The following is a 19,587-nucleotide window of genomic DNA, read 5'->3' as shown; positions in this document are numbered from 1 at the left end:
GTGTGCCAGAATACCTTAGGATGATTTCTTAATAGCTTCATAAATCCATTCATGCATCGCACGCATACCAACACCACTGTCAGCCTGCTGCTAGGCGAGACACCGCAGGCACAGCGAGCACCTGCTACCCAAACACAAGTTAGTTGGCCCACATATTTGTCTTTGTTACAGCCACTCTGCTGGTGCAAGCCGCCACAATTAAAAGTGTTACTCTGGTTGTCGAATCTTCAAAAATGTTTGTGATACCAGTTTCGACATCACGAAACTGCTGATGCCGTGGATCTCCTTTCGTTTTAGGTCGAGCCCCTCTCAGCGTCTTGCCTCCACTGGGGCTCAGCTGGCTGTACCTCACAGCTGTGGCCCGTGCACTGCTCGCAGTTAATTACAAGACCACTTCTGTACGACTGCGCCGTCAGCAGGTTCACTCCACGGTTGCCGAGGGGTTGCCGGGGCGAAAAAACTGAGCCTCAGACTTCCTCCTCATTATCTGCTCACTTGTTATTGGGCGTCTCTCTCTGTGCTGGTATGTACCACCCTTCTGCCAGCGGAGTCGAGTACTGATTACGATGCCAAGTCGCCAAGTAAAACATTTTTATTTAGATAATTGACAGTCGGGGAAAAAGACACAAGATCAAGTATGTGATATAATTTGGCAGCAACACATTTCCATAAATTACAGCCACTTTGAAGAGTGTTGTCAGCATCTCCGATTTGCTTCCTTCGGCTCATCTTCACTGCAGCTCAGAACATCTCCTGTGAAAGCAAAACTGCTCTTAGATACGGAATAATGTGTTAAAATGTTACAAAAAGAAGTAAGGAGTAATTGTCATTCTGTCTCAGTCTGTATTGGCGAACCGGTGCATACCTGCTCCAGATCCTCATTAATGTTAAAGGCGAGCTCCTGTCTTGCTTTCTCCGCCTGCAGCCAACAAAGTGAATGCACATATTTAAACAGGCAAACGCTAACAGGACTTCTCTCCCTGTGCAATAAAGACGGCGGTAGCAGAATAAAGAAATGTGGATGATAGAGGCAAGCTTCAGCTGAAGTAAGATATCACGTCGGAGAGAGAAGAGAAGCAAATATAAACAAATATATATATATATATTAACAGAGCGGGCTGGATGTCACAGTGTTCAGTTAAGACTACCAACAAAAGAAAACCAGGCGCCGGGCTGCTGGAACACTCAAAACTCCTCACACAAAAGCATCGGCCCTGATGCAGGTAGGATGGCTGAAGGCTGACTTTTGATGGTGACTGAACTGGGCTGCATAATGCACACAATATCCAGAACAAGGGCAGCAAAGAAATCTCTCAACAGGGCCTGAACAGAGCCGAGGTTTGTGTGAAGGACTTCACAAAAGGGTGTTGTCACCCTGATTGGCTAAGAGGGGGAATCAGTGTTGTTTTCATCAACGATGACGATGATGAATTTATTTCATTGACGCCCCTTTTTTTCATGACGATAACGAGACGGTGACGAGATAAACATGGCTCTTCGATGACTAAAACATGACGAGATGTGAGTTTTCGTTGACGAGACGAGAATGGATGTAAATGTTAGTGGGTGGTCTGTCAGACGTTAGAAATGCGTGACATTTCTGCTGTCTTCGTTGTCCGCTTGTTGTTGTAGCGGCAAGCTAGGAACGGTCGCTACTTTCAAATTAAAAGCCCCCCGCTAAGAACCCAGTTCTGAACTCCAATGGGGTGCAATGTAAAGCTTTTATTTTGAAGACAAATTCGTTGTCACCGTTCACAGCCCAACTTCGAGCTTCGTCACGTCACATGTTTACGCCTACCCCCAGATAAATGGACGTATTTTAAATATAATCCATAAGTATTGGAGAGTGCTGTTGGACAGAAACCTTTTATCTCCATATTTCAATTTTTCAACTTTTTTTTCCAACATATTTCAACTGTTTTTTTCATGAATTGATGCCCTACTTTGTGAAAATAGCATCTACAAGGTCAACACATTGCAACACATTGTGAGCTTGTAGATCTTATGTACTTATTGACCTAAATTAATTTGTTAAAAGACTATACTAGGCTAAAACTATCACATATAGAAATTACTAAAATTTGACTAAAACTAAAAAGCATTTTAGTCTAAAGGACTAAGATTAAATTCAAAACGCTGCCAAAAACAACACTAGGGGGAATGACTCAAGATGCTCTCACACATTAATTAGGAGTCAGTCTCCACACACCTCAACACAGGTGATCTGAATCCACTGCAATCAGAACCAGAGGGATTTGAATATCAAGCCAGAATTTAAAAAAAGATAGCAAATACCACACAATGGGACTGCTGCGTTATTATTTACAACTGAGTTCTTCAAATCCACATTCTGAGCATCCACCAGTTTAAAAACAGCAGCGTTATTTTGGTTTTATTTGCAGGATGAAGGTTGCCAAGCCAGTCACCACAGTTCAAGACTGCGTTTCAACTTTGTAAGACACGAGTGGATAATTTGAAAGAAGCATCCGGACATTTTCCAATCATGGATTTTTTGACAAACCAGGACATCTCCAGTTGCATCTGTGGCGACTGAAACAGGTAATTTAGGCCAAAATAGGATCTTTTCCTAACTGTAGCCAAAATATAAAAAATTTGGCAAGATGGCAAATGGGTTGTGTTTCTGACTTGCAGCAGCTGGAGAGGGAAGCTACAGGTCAGTACCTCGGTGCTGCGCGTTGAGACTGACACACACATAACATCTTTAATCAAAGATGGTCCACACATTATTATTATTATCCACATTAAACCTGTAGAAGATGATATCTGTCCTGTCAGGTGCTTAAAAAGTTGCTTATGCTTTTTCAGAGAAGACAAAATCAGGCACACGGTAAGAATACCCAGCGTGACCTTGGTGTAACTCACAACTGTGTTTGTTGTGCCGTTTAATGTGTCACACAAACCTTTGTGATATTTCTGTTTGCCCTTGTTGAACCAGATAAGGTGACAAAGGCTGCGCTCAAAGAGGAATTTGTTACCGGGAGCATAAATCTCACTTTTCTTCTCCTCTTAATCCCTCCCTGTGTCCCTGACCTGAGAACCTTTGAACAGCAGGAGTTTGTATGTGATGTTATGAGATGGATTTGTATGATAAGGTTATTTTATACCCCGGGGACGGGGGGGGGCCTACCTTTAGAGAGACTCGCCTCTCTGCGGTGGTCTGCTGAGCAAACAGAATGGCATCGTGGACAGAAAGGAAGAGATTACCGCGGCCAATATTCCCTTCATCAAACGCTCCTCCGGCCTCCAGCTCCTCGTACACCTGAGCTGCAGGAAGACAAACATCACACGAGGACCTGAACGCTGTGACGCAAGGGGTTCATGTTCATGTGGTATTCAAGGCAAGGCAAGTTTATTTGTATCGCACAGTTCAGACACAAGGCAACTCAAAGTGCTTTACAGGCAAGACATACAAATTTCATTTAAAAGACATTAAAAATTGCATTAAAAAACATTAAAAATAGCATTTTAAAACCAATAAAAACATTAAGAAACAAACATCAAAACAAGTAGGCTAATAGAAAAGCTTTAAAAGAACTTGAATTGCTTCAGTTAAAAGCAGTGGCAAAAAGAAATGTTTTAAGTCTTGATTTAAAAGAGGTGAGTGTTGGAGCAGACCTGCAATTTTCAGGGAGTTTGTTTGCGCTTAGTAACTGAAAGCTGCTTCTCCGTGTTTACTTCTGACTCTGGGGACCGAAAGCAGACCGGTACCTGACGATCTCAGAGGTCTGGATGGTTCATAACGCGGCAGCAGATCAGAAATGTATTTTGGCCCGAAACCATTCAACCATTCAAAGAGAAATAAAACTGTTTTACTATTTGCTGAGAGGAGAACACTTTACAACCAGTCGAGACACCCCAGGTGAAACTGTCCTGGTTGATTAATTACATTGAGACGACTATTTTTTTCCAGTCACGCCCTGGGGAAGACCCGGTGTGGTTAGAAACCGGTGAGCTGTTTCCTCCTTTGGGATTTTTTACCCTGATACGCCCTTTAAAAAAAAGGCTTTTTAACAACATTGTTGAGTCTGTGCAAGTGTGCCTGAAGTAAGCCAATGTTCCCATTCCTAGTGTTTGTTTTTGTAAGATTGTTTTGTATGTTCTTGAAACTCTACAAATAATAGGCAACATTATTTCTAAATATGTGGCAATATGCATACATTTCCAGAACAGAAACAACGAATATACATTTTTTCAAAGTCTTTATGGAGTGAATTTTGAAAAGCTTTTTTTAACCCTCGGTAAATCAGAAAATACTAGAAAAAGAAAGCCATTAAAAACATTCACTATCATGTTTTCAGGAATTAAATGTCATCTATATCAGGCTAAGACAACTATTTTTTGATATTTAAAAGCTTTCACAAAAATGCTAATCATGCATCATCTAATTAAATATTTGCAACAAAACTTCCACTGAATTCTGAAAGACACTTTTATGGAAGCAAAACAGGCCACCGCATTAAAAATGATTCCTTCTTTCCTGTAGCGTCTGGTCATTAATGATCCCTGCGGATCACCTCTTTATCTCACTGCTTCACTTCTTCACTCTCAGGTGTTTAGACGGCTAATCTTTGGCTTGCAGTTGTACTCTCGTCTCTCACAGGTGTCCTTCACAGACATTTACGGACGTAACGTTGAGTGGATGACCAGGCTCCTGTTGCCATGCCAACTGTTCAGTCTAGCCAACGAGTGTGAAATGCACTTAAGTCATTTAGGACGTTACCTTGAACGTTAGCCAGATAGAGTTTGATGCCCAGCGTCGCGTAGCTCGAGTTCATCTGTGTGTGGAGATAAAGAGAAGACGACTGTTGACAGACATGTAGGAATGACCAGGAGTGTGTACACCAACACACCCACAATATTACATTTTCTCTCATGTAAAGGCTCAATGTAACATCTGCGTAGAATACATCAGGCTTTCTGTGGTAGCTGCTGTGTCGTTTCTACGTAGGTCATTAACTTAAGACGTTTCTCCTGCACTTAAACCGTCTGTTTCTTTGGACATTGTAATATCACACAAATTGAAAAGTTGAATTATGTACTGTTTACGCTTGTGTTAGTAAACTTAGACATCAGTTACGGCTAACTGTTAGCTTGTCGATTCTAGCTAACGTTAACTGTCGTCTGAAATATAAAAGTTTCATGTAATCTTAAAGCAAGTATAGTTATGTATAGCAGCTCCACATGAGTTTTTATTAGAGATGTTTGATTTAGGAAAGTATAGCCGGGCTAGTATAATGCCTGTGATGCTGCATTACAACATCAAATGTGTATCATTAGATAAGTTCACCCAAAATTGAAAATTCAGTCTGATGGAAGGTTTTGTAGTCCATGAGATCCCAAATTGATTTGAAAAGACGTTATTTATTAAGGTCGAGCTTGTGCACCCGAACAAGGGGCAAGTGACTGAATACTAATTTTTGGGTGAACTTATCCTTTAAAGTTATTACATGATTCCCCTAATACTCAAATAAACAAGTTATTATAGCCTACAAATGTTGTGTATCATCATCATCTTTATTGTTGTTATTGTAAGTGGTGGTTTTTAATTCATTTAGTTCACCTTCTGTGATCTAAAAGAACTTTTTAATGTTTATGTAAAACGGTTATTGCACATGCACAAAAAAAAGAAACTTTTTCTGTGGTTCTGTGAACAAGCTTTTCACCTTTGTCAGCACTTTGATGCCCATCAGGTCTACGAAGCAGACGCCTGCCAGGTCGAGGATGAGGGTGTGGAAGGGCACGGGCTGGGACTGCAGCGTGACGGCGGTGGGACTGGGTGGCTCTCGGTCAGGCGCCCGCTCGCCCAGCTCAATGTCACCACAGTGGAAGTTGACATAGCTGGTGGGAGGCTCGGGTTTGCTGGCGCTGCCGTCGTTCATGTCAAAGTCATTTTGCAGCTCAAGCTGAGATATGGTCTAGATTTAGAGGGAATACGTAGAGAAAGGTGTAGAGGAAAGGTCACGGGTTTTATTTTCAGATAAGTGAGCGGGAAATGTTCATGACCCACGGAAAGTTTTTGTTTATGGATCCCACCTGAGACTTCATTGTAACCAGAGAGCTTGGTTTCCTCCTTCTCGTCTCCTTGTCCTTCCTCTCCTCTTTCTCCTTTTCCTTCTGTTCCTTCTCTAAGAACTTCCGCCTGGCCAGGATAAGCTTGCCCGGGTCCAGGCCGGTCTAGACACGAACACGCAACTATGTAAACACCCATACGTCACACGAACACACACGCCGAGAGGTCATTCTGTTCACTGTACCTTTCTGATGACCCTCTGCCGAAAGATTTCCGCATTTGCAAAATAGAGCGGCGAGCAGTAGTTGACTATTTTCACACCTGTTATTGACTTGACCTGTGGAGTTATTAGAAAAAGAAACCCACTTATATGATGTGTGTCGACAAAGATACACAAACAAATGTGCTTTTCATACCTTACTGTACACCTTCGGGTTCTTGTAGATATCTGTATCCATAATCTGAACCACCGACGAACCATTACGACTGCAAAAAAAAACACACAGTTAACACTCTGGTGCGTCGTCTAATGGCAAAAAAAAAAAAAATAGAGCGTATTGCAGAGCGGGCTGTGCTCACAACTGCGTCTTGAATATCACCACCAGGATGGACGAGCCCACTCCAATAGCAACTCCATAAGGCAAGCTGAGAAAGAACGTGGCCAAGAACGACACAACCCACACACACTGGAGGAGAGAGAACGACGGAATGAGATAAAAATATGGAAGGGAAAAAAAAAAGACAGCGCAATATTGCTCACCAGGCTTTCAACTCACGCAGTCCAATTTGCTCTTTTTCCACAAGTAATAAGGGTCGGAGAGCTGCAGGAGCGTGTTCTTCAGGTTCACCGCGATCAAGGCTCCGAGCACCGACTGGGGAGAAACCAAGATTAGATAATGCATTTCTCACCTCTGTATAAATGTTTTGTCTCATTTTTTTAAGTATCACACTCTTATGTTCGCCTACTTTTGGAAGTGGCTTCAGGTAGGCTCCAAGGGCGAGCATGGTGACCATCACCACCAGCATCACACACAAACTGGCGAACTGCGAGAAGGCAGCGACAGAAGTTAACAAGTTTGGGATATTTGCTGTGTCTCAATTCAGGGTCTGCATCCTTCGAAGGACCCGGTCTTTGCGGTCTTTGAAGGCGAGTCCTTCAGAGTGACCTTGTTAACTACGTCAGCCATTGTTAAATGGGACGGTCTAGCCTTTAGAGCATTTCCTGGTTGCGTCACCAGATGTTTTACCCTTACGTCACGATTTCTGCCACCCAGGCCCGCGAAAGTGACCATCTACGCCACGTGATGTCGCACAAAGAATCTTGGGATATGTTAGGCCACTAAGGATAGCAGCCGTGCATCCAAAAGAGGGAATAGAAGGCCACATTTGGAGGGAGCCTTTGGATTGGGGCAGCCTTCGCGCGGTGTTTTGACATAATTGGCCTTCAAATGCGGCCTCCGGATGCAGACCCAGATTTGAGACACAGCAGCTGTTTTCCTTGTATTCCATGCAACCTTTCAGGAAATACTTGATTACAGTTCTCTCCCCACCTGTGAAGTTCCACCGGCGCTGTCGACAGCCAGCGTCACGGACAGGGCGCAGCAGATCACGTGGATCTTAAAGAAGGAGCCGAGGAAGTTGCTGCAGCCGAGAGCCAACATTTCCTGAACGAGAGCGTGCGTTTGGTTTTAATACAGCCGAATAAAATACAAAAGTAACAGAGGACATGCAGTTCTTCTACCTGGTTTGGATCCACGTCGTAGCCGTGCTTGGCGGCCAGTGTCCTGCCCATAGCCAGGTTGATGACGTACCCAACGATCGCCAGCGAGAAAGCGGTGCTCAGCATGTCCTCCCACTGACTCACTGTGGGCAGGATCGGTGTGGGGAATCTGGACGACAGAGCCGAGAAATAAAACTAAATTGAAGAGCAAAAGAATAAGATGCACGAGTAGTTTTAACGCTTTTCTTTTACCCCAAAGGAATTTCTCCCACTATGTCCATGTGATAGATCTCAGGAAGGTGCAGAGGGCCCGAGATGGCCGTGGCCACCACCACCTGCAGAGGACAGCAACAGGCACCGATCATCACTTTCAACCTTGTATAAAACTCCAAGCAACGAGTGGACTTTGTATCAAACTTCTTACAATGATGATCTCCATTGGAACAGGGAAGGGCAGCTTGTGGCGGTAGCGTGCACTCAGCTCCTTCACCACGATCAGGACCAAACTGCTGACTAGAGCGAATACTAACGACGCTATGTTGGTGTCGGGGAGGCCGCGTATGATATCTACCAGAGTCTGTGACAAAAACAATACGATGTTATTGGCAGATCAAACCATCGAAGTGTTTTGATGTTCTTCAATTTCAATATGAAAGAGTGACTCACGTATATAACAGCCAGCGGACCGCTGTAAGGCGGCACGCTGATGCCGAAGATGTACTTGAGCACCGAGATGAGGATCTGCAGGCCTGCAGCCGTCATGAAGCCTCTGACGAAGGATTCGGACAGATAGATGGCAACGAACCCGAACTGCATGAAGCCGAGGCCGATCTACACACGAGTATGTCACATTTAGATGAAACTGTAGCTCACTTTTCTTTCAAAGAGACTGATCCTTGTAGTAGTACCTGTATGATGGCGGTGAGACAGGCCAGGGTTCCAGATATTCCCAGGCGGACGTTATTCATCTGGTCCGTGTCCACGACTGTAGCATTCAGAGTCTGATTGAAGTGACTGAAGTCCGACTCTGGGGCCAGCCGCAGACACACGATTCCCACCATGATGCTGAGGACAGCAAACGTACCTGGACATTTAAAAAAAAAAGAAAGAAAAAAAACATCTATTTTCAATGCAGTTCTGCAAACAGGGCAGAGTCGGGGCTGAGCGCAGCTGATCCGCACCGTGCAGCTCTGGCAACTTATCACTGTCGTCATATGAAATCGCTGCAGATAAATCACTCTGATTTACCCGGGACCATCTGGTGAGCAGTGCCCATGAAGAAATACGGGATGAGGGGGAAGAATGAGGAATAGAGACCGTTGACAGGAGGGAGGCTCGCCAGGAGGGCAAACGCCATGCCTGGAAAAGAACAGACACCTTCTTTTTTTTTGTTTTACCTGTCACATAAATCATTTAACATATAGAAAAACTGTGTTGTCCACTGGAGCCAACGCTGCAGTAACCAGCAGGAGTCAGAGTGTGTTATAAAGAGGCATCAGAGCAGAGAGAGGAGAAGCGATGACCGACCCTGAGGGACCTGGATGGTACCGGCGCTGACCCCGCTGATGACATCACACAGCAGGTTTTCTTTCACTTTGTACTTGGGGAGCCAGCTGAGTGCAGGCAGATGTCTGAATAACAAGCCCCTCAGTCTCGTCGCGGAGCATCTGACGGAAACAAACAAGAGAAACTCCTTTGAAGCGCTCAGGTTTTTCTGGTTGTTACTCTGAAAAAGTCCACAATACATATTCCGAAACCTCATGAAGTCATAGCTACAGGGCTCTCCGCCTATTTGATCGCAGCACAAAAGCTTGTCAGAGGCGGAGAGTGTGTGTGATGGGAAGACACGCGGGTTCAATGTTGACTGAGTGGAAGAGATTGCAGTTCGGTACCTGAGGAGTTTCTTCACCTTCTCTCCAACGGGGAATTGTCGACTCTTCTTGTCAAACTCTTTGTCGAAGTCTGGGAGGTTGTATGCCGGCCTGTCAATCACATAACGCGGGCGGTCTGGTTGCATGGCTAGAGAATATTGACACATAATACATTTTTAATGCTGTGACCTCAAGGTGCTTTTAATGGACATGAACAACATATCTAATAGGGGTGTGCCAAAATATCGGTACCACGATATATCGCAATATTTCGTCTTGAGGTATGTTGTCGATACACTAGCGCCAAATATCGATATTTAAAAACGCCCACCATCACCACCCCTCTTTGGAGGACAACTTTATCTTTATTCAAACATAGGTATACAACCAAATAAAATGTAAAAAATGGTTTAAACAGCTCAGAAACCCTCACATATCGATATTTCATGATAGTTGTAGTCAGTGTGTGTTATAAGAAGAGTCACTGTGCAATATACTCTTTGTTTACTTGGCTGTCATTCATGTGAAACTTATTGACGATGTTTTGTAATTCCTGTGAAATGGATTCAGTGCAGTCAATAAATTCTGAATTTCTTCAGTGACACAGATATCGTGATGTATCGAGGATGAAATTTCTTGCAATATATCGATTATCGCCGAATCGCTGTATCGTGATATTATCGTTATCGCGGGCAAAATATCGTGATAGTATCGTATCGCGAGGTACCTGGTGATACCCAGCCCTAACATCTAAGCAGTTCAAGTAAAAAAAAAAACTTTTCCAAACGTAGTCACTAATCAAGACAAGATAGCACCAATATCACTTTATTTAATCAGAATACAAATGTGAAAGGAGTGGATGGAGACGTGTTCAGATCCTTTATTCAAGTAAAAGTACTAATACCACACTGTAATAATACTCTATTACAAGTAAAGGTTCTGCATTTAAAATGTTAATTAACTTTTGTAAGTCACATCACAAAAACTGAACTGCTTAAAGGTGAACAAATACATGAGTTGAATGCTATTATCCACCGATACTGGACTCTCACAGGTACATTGGTATCATCATATATGTTTTCCCATTATATGATGCAGAAAATGATTATTGGATTAAATAATAATGATTGAATTCACGGTGAAGTTTACAGTTTCAGTGCACTGAGGCCACTTTAGGCAATAAAATGTTTTGTATTCCTGTAAAATCTTCTGCCTGTAAAACAAACGTCTGTGACAAGTGTTTGATAATGACATTTAGGGATCATTGCAAATTAATGTTTATATCAGCCAATATATGTCGACTTTAACCCAAAACATCAGGTTTCAGTGCAGCTCTAGCAGAAAAACATCTCTGAAATGTAAATGTAACTATTAATCATATAATAACATATATTTAGAATATTGTCACTAACACGTTGATGTAAATGCACAATTCAACCGATGGAGATTATTTTAAATTATTTTGTACAGGACTGTAACCATGATTATTAATATTATTATGGATTAATGTGCTGATTTCTTTCCTCAATTAATCAGTTGGTTCTTTTTCTTGTAATAATTCTAAAAGGTCGTGGTTTTGAGGGGCAATCAACAGTCCGAACCTTACAAATTGTGAAAAATAAATTGCAATCATTCAGTTATTATTGTTATAAAATTATTCAAATGAAACACAGCAAATCCTCACGGCTGTGAAGTTGGAACCATCCATTTCCTGAGTCGACTAATTGATCAGTTCCTCCAGCTGTATTATTTAGTATTTGACAAAACAGTGTATTTTATAACCTTTTCATACGTTTTGCATTCCAAAATAAATGATTTAGAACTCTCAGCTAATTGTACAATATATACTCAAGTATCTGAGTAAATGTAATGTAACAACATCACCACTGACTTTGTTTGCACGTATTCGACATCAGACAGATTTGAGAGTTAAAACCTGGTCCGACAGGTTTGAGCTTTATGTAACACACATGGTTCAGTTCATCTTCGGGATCACGCTGCTGTCGTCTTACATTTACGTGACCCATTTCGAGTGCAGGGTCCTAATCTGACCTTGAAGGGTGAAGGATCAGCCAACAGGTTGCTGGACTGCTGAAGTATTTGTTCAACACCAGGTAAATATGAGCACACGCTCAAGTTCACTGTGTGTATCGTACAGTCTGCCCGCTGGAGACCAGACTTCTCAAGTCCATCTTTTATAAGGAAATCAATGTGTTACAGATGCAATATTTGCAGCGAGGACATTTTACTATCAAGGGCAAAAAATGGTCAAACTAGTGTTTAAATGAAATGTCTGGAAAGGACGAGCTTTGAAGTATAAGTTGTGAAAGATAACATGTTAGAGAGTTTAATCAGGAGGGTAAAAGATCAAGAATTACTCAATATAAAGATGGAGGTGCAAAGAGATTCAGCACCATTTAACAAAGGTTCAATGTAAGGAGAATTATTTTCAATCTCCCTGTGAACAATGTGCATTTAGCAAACTTTCTCCGATTCATGCCTGAAACTGTCTTTCTTACAGATTTGTCCTCTAGTAATGTCACTGATGAATGAATCAACATAACAGCAAGTCATTAGCCGACCTTCATATCAAGATCATTCTGTGCGGTTTAATGTAAAAAGTCTGAAAAAAACAGCACTGTACCTTTACTGTTGAAGCACAACGTCTGCAGGCATTTGGCTCAGATGTGTGTATGACCACTTGTTTGATTACTTATCAAGTTATGCTGCTAAAGCCTCTCGTACACTTCCTGGGTGGAGCTTGGAATCAAAAAAAAGGTTGAATGATTTTGAGAACGTGGAGCCTTGAAGGAAATAATCCCTTATATTGTAACATGTTGTGCAGGACAGAGCAAGACGACAACGTGACGTAATTAACAATAAATGTAACTTTAATGGGTTCAGTTTCTATATACATGTAGCATCCTCATATTCATTCTCTCCTCAACAGAAAATACACGTGAAGTTTCATGATAAAAAGGTAGACACAAGCAAACAGCCTAGTTTAACTCGACTTACACAAATCATACTACCTGTAAAAGAAATGATACATATAAATAGTGTATTTCAACATTAAAAAGGGTGAGACAGAGATGACAATGTGTAGAACTTAATTTTTTCTTTTCCCCCCATTGTATCGGGATCTGTGTGCAAAACAATGGCATCAATATCAAAGACTAAAGTGCAATTATTTATTAAATCCATTCGTTGTTCTCACTAAACAGGAATGACAGAATATTTTCAAATGGACTCTTGACAGGAAAAAGAAATAAAAAATCAAGTCGCCCCCTGGTGGACACAAGATGAAAAGCACAAAATCCACAGGAATGCCTTTTCTTCAGTTCTTGTGAAAAAGAAAAAAGGAGTAAAGCGCGTGAATTTAAAAAGTAACAATAATAAAAAATATTTCTCTAATTAATTCACTGACACTGAAGGGAGCTAAGGGCTTGACTGAGTGGACACTAAGAAAGCAACTGTTCAGAGATGCAACTATGAAAAAAGCTCATCGGTACAAACATTCAAGCGCTCCGACAAACACCGTCGACCTCACATGAGCAGAGCGGCTTCAGGTTTTAGGGAGTATTTTCGCTTTCATTTTAACAACTTATCGCTGGATTAAAAGCCTGTTATGTCGGGGGGGTTTTCCTTCTTCCTCGTTAGTTGTTTTAAGGTTTAACACTCCCATGATACAAATCTGTGCGAAAAACCACCTGCGCGTCTCTTAATAAATAGCCCAGAGCAATTAAATCAGAAGCAGTTCCAGTCCTCAGAGGTTTAGACTTGTGACTACTTACAGGAGTATAATGTGTGGGTTTAAAAGTAGGAGAGCAGGTTACAATACAAATACAGAGCTTGTTAAACAAGTGCAACAAGTGCAACTCCATGTGGTTAAAGTCAGATGACTTTTTAATCTCGCCATGTCTGCTTTTTTCCTTCTCTTTGTTACAAATGCTCTTTGACCAGCTCCGGCTGGCAGCCTAAAACCCCTCAAAAGTCCGCGGCAGTTTATGAAAATCCAGACTGACTAGAAGTCGCTGAGGATGCTGATGTCGGCGAACTCCTGGCGGTATCTGTACGAGTACAGGGCCAGAAGAAAAGACCATTTGAGAGTCAGGAAGCTCCACACACAGGAGAGGTAGAGGCTCCTCGGGTCAGTGGGAGCTGTGGGGCAGAAAAGAGCAGGGTGATGAATACATGCAGCAGGAAATCAATCATCTGAGTCAAAAAAAGGATATGAGCTTTTAATAATACACGCTTGAGTCTTATTCTCTATTACACTGACAATGAGCTATGAACATGGAGGGAGGATTACATTGCTTCTGTGTGATGGCGAGAGTCAGGAAGGTGATGAAGGCGACGACGGCCAACACTGAGAAGAGCACGCCGACGGCGATGAAGAACTTGAGGCCTTTGAGCCAGGTGCGCCAGTAATCCTGCAGGTACATGATGTGCGTGACAAGAGCCCAGAGCGCCAACACTCCTGTCAGAGACAAACACACACACACACACACATTCATCGAGTGTATTTTTAAAACATCACAGAGGCTTCATCCAAATAACTGGAGCATCATATCCCCGGCACAATTTCCTAACGCCTGAGGAGATTTCTTCAAATAGTTTGTTTCACATGAACAACTCCACAAAACCTCAAAGTATTTAGATGGCTATCAAAATGTTTTCCAACCATGAACCGACTCTAAAAGCTTTTGCTGATTATTTCAGCGTTAATCGACTAGATGTTTTTATATCTCAGCTTCAACTCTACAAGTTACAGCCAGATCAATAGATTCAGCCACACTGATATACATTTATTGGCTGATACTATCATATCACAGATGCATCTGTACTGTAGGCCTGCAAGTGTCGAATAGTTTAATTATCAACTTAGGTGTTGATCATTCTCTCGATTAAACGATTATATATGTCAATAAAATGTTGATAACTTTTATCCAAAAGCCTGACATGACGTCCTCAAATGTTATGTTTTGTCCAAAACCCAAAAGATAAAACATTCACCTTAAAGAAGCTGAAAACAAAGAATTAGAATATTTTCCATTCCTCGTGATGATTGATTATCGATATAGTTGAAAATGTATTCAAAAGTTTACAACTAAATCAACTAATTACTGAAGCTCTACAGAGCTGGTGAATATGTCGGCCAATGCAGGACAGAAATGACAAACTAGGTTTACCTGGAGGAGTGAGTTTGCAGTTATTTAGTGTCTTCATTAGGGCCTGACCAATTTATTGATTGACCACCAATACTGGCCAATCACTGAGAGGAAAACCTATTCATGTGGAATAAGAAGCTGTGGTAGTTCATCAAAATCAGATTCTGGCTGAAGTTTGTTGTTCTGTGCACTGATGTCATTTATTAAGTTTATTGTCAAACTGTAAACTACCTTGTCACCAATACACATCTGTGTTACAACTGTTTGATAACCACGTCTGAGGGATCATTGCAAAAAAATGTGTGTGGATTTTTTCACTCAATTATATCAGTATTGGTTCCAGGAATCAGTTATCGATCAGGCTATAGTCTTTATTAGATAGATGGTCAGCCACAGACTACTGACAAGTTGATTCTTGAACTGTATAAAGTTCAGATAGTATGAAAATAAATCAATAAAATGTCATAAATGAGTGAAATTCTTTACATTACATTACATTCACATGAGGGTGAGGAAGGGGGTGAGCTTCAAATCTGGTCATGTGCACCAATGTGACCTACATTAGAGACCTTCAGAGGCTAAATTCAAAACACATATTGACAGTAAACAAAGTGTTGAATAGATTTCAGTGTCGAAAGTGAAACTGGATCGGAACAAACACCTTGTGATGGCATGATTATGATGTGCTGATTGACTTTTCACGCCTCGTACAGGGATTAGCCTCATTAAATGCTCTAAAATCACGTGTTGGAAGACAAATCTACACATCACAGGAACATTTATCATGACAGTTAAAGCATAAAGGTGTGTTGACATACCTGACAGGCCTCCCATGGCCGCCGTCCATGGCTGTTTGTATGCGATATTCCAGACCAGGAAAGCCGACAGTCCAACCAGGGTGCCAAAGGTAGCATACCCTATGCTAATGTAGACTCTGTTGTTTCCCATCGCTGATAAAAACAACTCCTGCTGACCAAATGTTTGTGACAGACGAACGAGATAACGGCGGAAACAGGTAAAAACAGGCTGGAGTTAAGCTAGCAGCAGCTTACCGCCACATTATGTAACTAATATCAGCGATACTAACGTCGGGAAAACGACAAGATGAATCCCCCCCCTTCAGCCTGGACGACCTGTGGGAACTGTTAGGAAAAACTAGCCTGAGAAATAGATAAATATGAGCCGGTGTTGGTGCCAAGAACGACGCACAAACTCAAAATGGTACGATTTAAGATGATAAGCTAACAGGCAGCTACAAAATACCGACTGTTTTTCTGATGTCCGCCGCAAAGATGGTGTGTGGGTGAAGGTGATAACTCTCCCACCGCTGATCTTTGTCTTCAGCCGAGGCCAGAAAATACCCGTTACAACAACATGTCGTCACTTTTATCAGTCTTTTCACGTTTTTAACTGGAAAACAAAACTATAAATACACATGTTTTGTTGTTCCTGTGTAGAAAAATAACGAATCTCTCGGATGTATTTTCAGCGGTTTGTCCTAAAGTCATCTATCCTGTGCACATAAAATATCTTTGTACTGAGGAAACCCCCGACTGGCCAACGCAGCGCCCCCAGCGGCGCAGAGAGGAACTGCAGCTTCAGACTTAAATGCCCAAAATGTCATAATTTGATGTCTTAATGTACATTAGGCATTTTTTTTTTCTGGGTTATATAAGGGGTCATTAAGAGGTTCATTTTAAAGGCATTTGTTCTTTAATTTAGTTTGATGCATTACAAGTAAATCATTAGAAACAGCAACCCTGATACAAAAAGTTCACAAGGTCAGCTGAAGAAACAGGGGTGCAAAAAGTAATCATGTTAGAATTTAAAAAGATTACTGTGAAAGGAATTGGTTGTCCCGTGGTCCAAATACAGCCCTTCAACAACCTTATTCTCTTTAAACATTTTATTAATGGGCATATTAGTCCATTCATTCATTATGTCTTCTGCTTTTGTACTTTTTTTTTTATTAAGAAACCTTAGCCCGGGCTGTTTAAGCACAGACAATATGAGAGAGAGGATGTAAAAGAGTAGGAAACAAAGTTGTTGAATGGGCCTGATGATAATAAATAGGCTCTTTAGTATCAAAAGTACCAGAAAGAGTTTATAATACATAGTTTTACAAGCAGTATGTATATATAGTACACTTTGGGTTATCCATTTATCTGATTATCAGATTATCAGATCCAATATTCAACTTTTCTTTTAATCCCATTGATGGTAATATACATTTAAAATGCTTTGAAGCAGCATGCAATCTGCAAAATAACTATAACTTGTGTTTTCATATAAATGTATGGTGGAAAAATGTACAGCACATGCCTCCAAAATGTGGGAGGGAAGCATAAAGTTGCAAGAAGTACCTCGAAATTGTAAGTACAGTAATTGAGCAAATGTCCTTTTCACCACTGCAAAGAATAAAAGCATGTGTTAACACAAACAAGATGGACTGAAAAAAAAGACAGCAAAAGGTAACAAGCATTAAACAGGATGCATGAGTTGCCAAATATTTAAATTAAGTTGCATCCACAAAGATTTTCACAAGAAATATCATGACCCAGCATTGGGCGTGGGGCAGGAAGTGACTCTCTCTGCAGGAAACATTAAATCATCAAAATATTATTTATTCTGAGTGATGTTTTGTGTAGTTTGACTATAATTTTGAGCAAATACTCATCATGCAGAGATGACTGAAATCTGCGCCCCGACACTGAGCCCCCGCGGTTTTCCTGTGGTTGTCAGCAGCTCTGCAGACATCGAATTTGCAGAATAAAAACCACACAAAAAAAAAAGACGTGAGAAAAAGAAGTGAAAGCAAACTAAACCAAAGACACTGCAGCTGCTTAAACTCTGATGCTGTCCTCACACACTCTCTCTCTCTCTCTCACACACACACACACACACACACACACACACCGTTATGTCTCAGTGCTGTACTTAGCCCATGCCCAGAGGCGCTCTCTTCATGACCAATCAGATAGATACAGGAAGCAGTGTCCAGCAGCACACCCCACAACTCACATAATCTGCACTGCCTCGGGAATCATCCTCTGACATGTGAACGGAGCTGTGAAGGGAAAGAAGACAGCAACAAAAGTGTGAACACCAACAAGCTGAAGAGAGTCGTACAGGAGCCGTTGGTAAGTTACGGTCACTTATCAGGATAAATTAACAGACTGACAAACTGTTTAGTTTATGATGTTGTTATAAAGTGATTATAATTTAGTTCATCACATAGAAAAATTGAAGTAAAATGACATGTGACATGACAAGATTGTGTGACCAGTTATCAATAATATCTGACAAGATTTGATGAGTAGTTTTTGATATATACAGATATTTTTTTATATCACAAGTGTTTCAAATTTCAAGACAAAACAAGTCATTCATTTTCTAAATCGTCCCTTGAAGTCATTCGCTGCTTCTGGGTGTTTGTAACTGAATTCACTGGGATGGAAATCACACAAGTGTCGCCATGTGACTGCGCAGCATGAGGTGGTCTTGTTAGAGCGATGCTGACAAAACTGGAGGGTTTTTTTTAAGGTTTGAAGTTGTTGTCGCCGTCTGTTTTCACGACTTCTCTCGTGTCTGCTTCTCTTTTTAGTCTTCAGTCCTCATTTGACCGAGTGGTCAAAGTGATAAAAGATATGTCTCTCGCTGTCACCGCTAACTGGACGGGAGAGAGAGGAAGGAAAAGGTGTGCGTGTGTGTGTGTGTGTGTGTGTGTGCACGCCACCACACAGTCACAACAAAGACAGTTGGCAAAGTACACATTCCATGGGCGTAGATGTGTCGCAGGAAATCCCACTCCCTTTCCCAGAGGATCTAAATAGAAACACTAGACACATAAATAAATATGGAAAGAGAAGAAAGAAACACCAGACATAAACAATACAGACAAACATTGTTAGCTTAAAGTTAACATTTTTATAGCTTTAGATTTGAGTCATTTGGAGTTTCACTTTATTCAAAAAGGGAATCAGTCGATAAATAAATTCCTAAATGCCTCAAACTAAACTTTTTAACGTCAGTGCATCTCAATTTCTGACAGATGAAGACAACAGGAATGCAACAAATAGTGATAAAAAGAAAACAGAAATAAACTAGATATAAAGAAAACAAATCAATGACAATAAAATGTGTAAAACTTTAAAGAGGTCATTTTATGCTTTGGGGGTTTTGACTTTCCTTAATTGTGCTATGTAGCATTTTTGTGCATGTAAAAGGTAACTTACAGTATGTGTGCCACTATGTAGCAGGCGTTACACAAATATATATGTTTATATATTTACTATAACATATATACCCTCCTGTCAGTCAGCAGACAAACACTTGCTGTAGTGCCGTTATTTTAGATCACGCTACTTTGGCTACATCCTGTCCGCTAAGTAATGCACATGTGTGACTTTCACCAAAGATGGAACAAAGGCGAGACGTCTCACTCTGTAGCTAAAACGGAGCGTTCAAGACACGCTCTGAAGAGGGACGCTGCAGCGATGCACCACATGAGAAAAATGATGTGTTTTTTCAAAATCAGAGTATAGAAACCTGTCCTACCAGGACCCCTAAATACAATTATGAACATGGAAATTAGCGTAGTATGGCCTCTTTAAAGGCCTTGCAAATGTTCTGTAAGCTTTTTTGTTTTGCACGGAATCTTTTTAATGCTCATGACGTCATAACGATGTTATGTGTTGAAAACTTGTGCCTTGGGGTAATCATGTATGTAACACTGTGATCCAACCTTCTCACATTCCCAACCTTCTCACCAGAATGATTTTGAAGCTGTTATTT

General features: G+C 41.3%; 3 protein-coding genes across 3 annotated transcripts in view; 1 reads left to right on the top strand and 2 right to left on the bottom strand.

Annotated features, from left to right (window-relative positions):
• Window positions 1-577: 577 nt before the first annotated feature.
• LOC115585335 (solute carrier family 26 member 9) lies at window positions 578-12,296 on the bottom strand. Its single transcript, XM_030423641.1, has 21 exons — window positions 12,267-12,296; window positions 9,644-9,770; window positions 9,279-9,418; window positions 9,000-9,110; window positions 8,660-8,835; window positions 8,418-8,582; window positions 8,176-8,328; window positions 8,004-8,086; window positions 7,773-7,920; window positions 7,582-7,695; window positions 6,998-7,075; window positions 6,808-6,903; window positions 6,611-6,717; window positions 6,448-6,517; window positions 6,276-6,368; window positions 6,055-6,195; window positions 5,685-5,936; window positions 4,742-4,796; window positions 3,149-3,285; window positions 866-919; window positions 578-753 (listed from the first exon to the last, which is right to left on the bottom strand). The coding sequence occupies exons 2-21, from the start codon at window positions 9,766-9,768 to the stop codon at window positions 742-744; spliced, it is 2,310 nt and encodes a 769-aa protein (XP_030279501.1). The 5' UTR covers window positions 9,769-9,770; window positions 12,267-12,296; the 3' UTR covers window positions 578-741.
• Window positions 12,297-12,492: 196 nt separating this feature from the next.
• On the bottom strand, window positions 12,493-16,103 carry slc48a1a (solute carrier family 48 member 1a). Its single transcript, XM_030424328.1, has 3 exons — window positions 15,612-16,103; window positions 13,935-14,102; window positions 12,493-13,783 (listed from the first exon to the last, which is right to left on the bottom strand). The coding sequence occupies exons 1-3, from the start codon at window positions 15,739-15,741 to the stop codon at window positions 13,647-13,649; spliced, it is 435 nt and encodes a 144-aa protein (XP_030280188.1). The 5' UTR covers window positions 15,742-16,103; the 3' UTR covers window positions 12,493-13,646.
• A 1,674-nt stretch (window positions 16,104-17,777) lies between these two features.
• rapgef3 (Rap guanine nucleotide exchange factor (GEF) 3) overlaps window positions 17,778-19,587 on the top strand; it is a 29,347-nt gene continuing 27,537 nt past the window's right edge. The window contains exon 1 of the mRNA XM_030423145.1: window positions 17,778-17,933. The gene's annotated coding sequence lies outside the window, so the exon portion shown is untranslated. The remainder of the gene's footprint in view (window positions 17,934-19,587) is intronic.

The sequence above is a fragment of the Sparus aurata genome, chromosome 7 (genome assembly GCF_900880675.1).
Source record: "Sparus aurata chromosome 7, fSpaAur1.1, whole genome shotgun sequence".
In the NCBI taxonomy this organism is placed as follows: domain Eukaryota; kingdom Metazoa; phylum Chordata; class Actinopteri; order Spariformes; family Sparidae; genus Sparus; species Sparus aurata.
The sequence above is the reverse complement of the archived record's forward strand: the minus strand, read 5'-3'. Positions and strand labels throughout refer to the sequence as shown.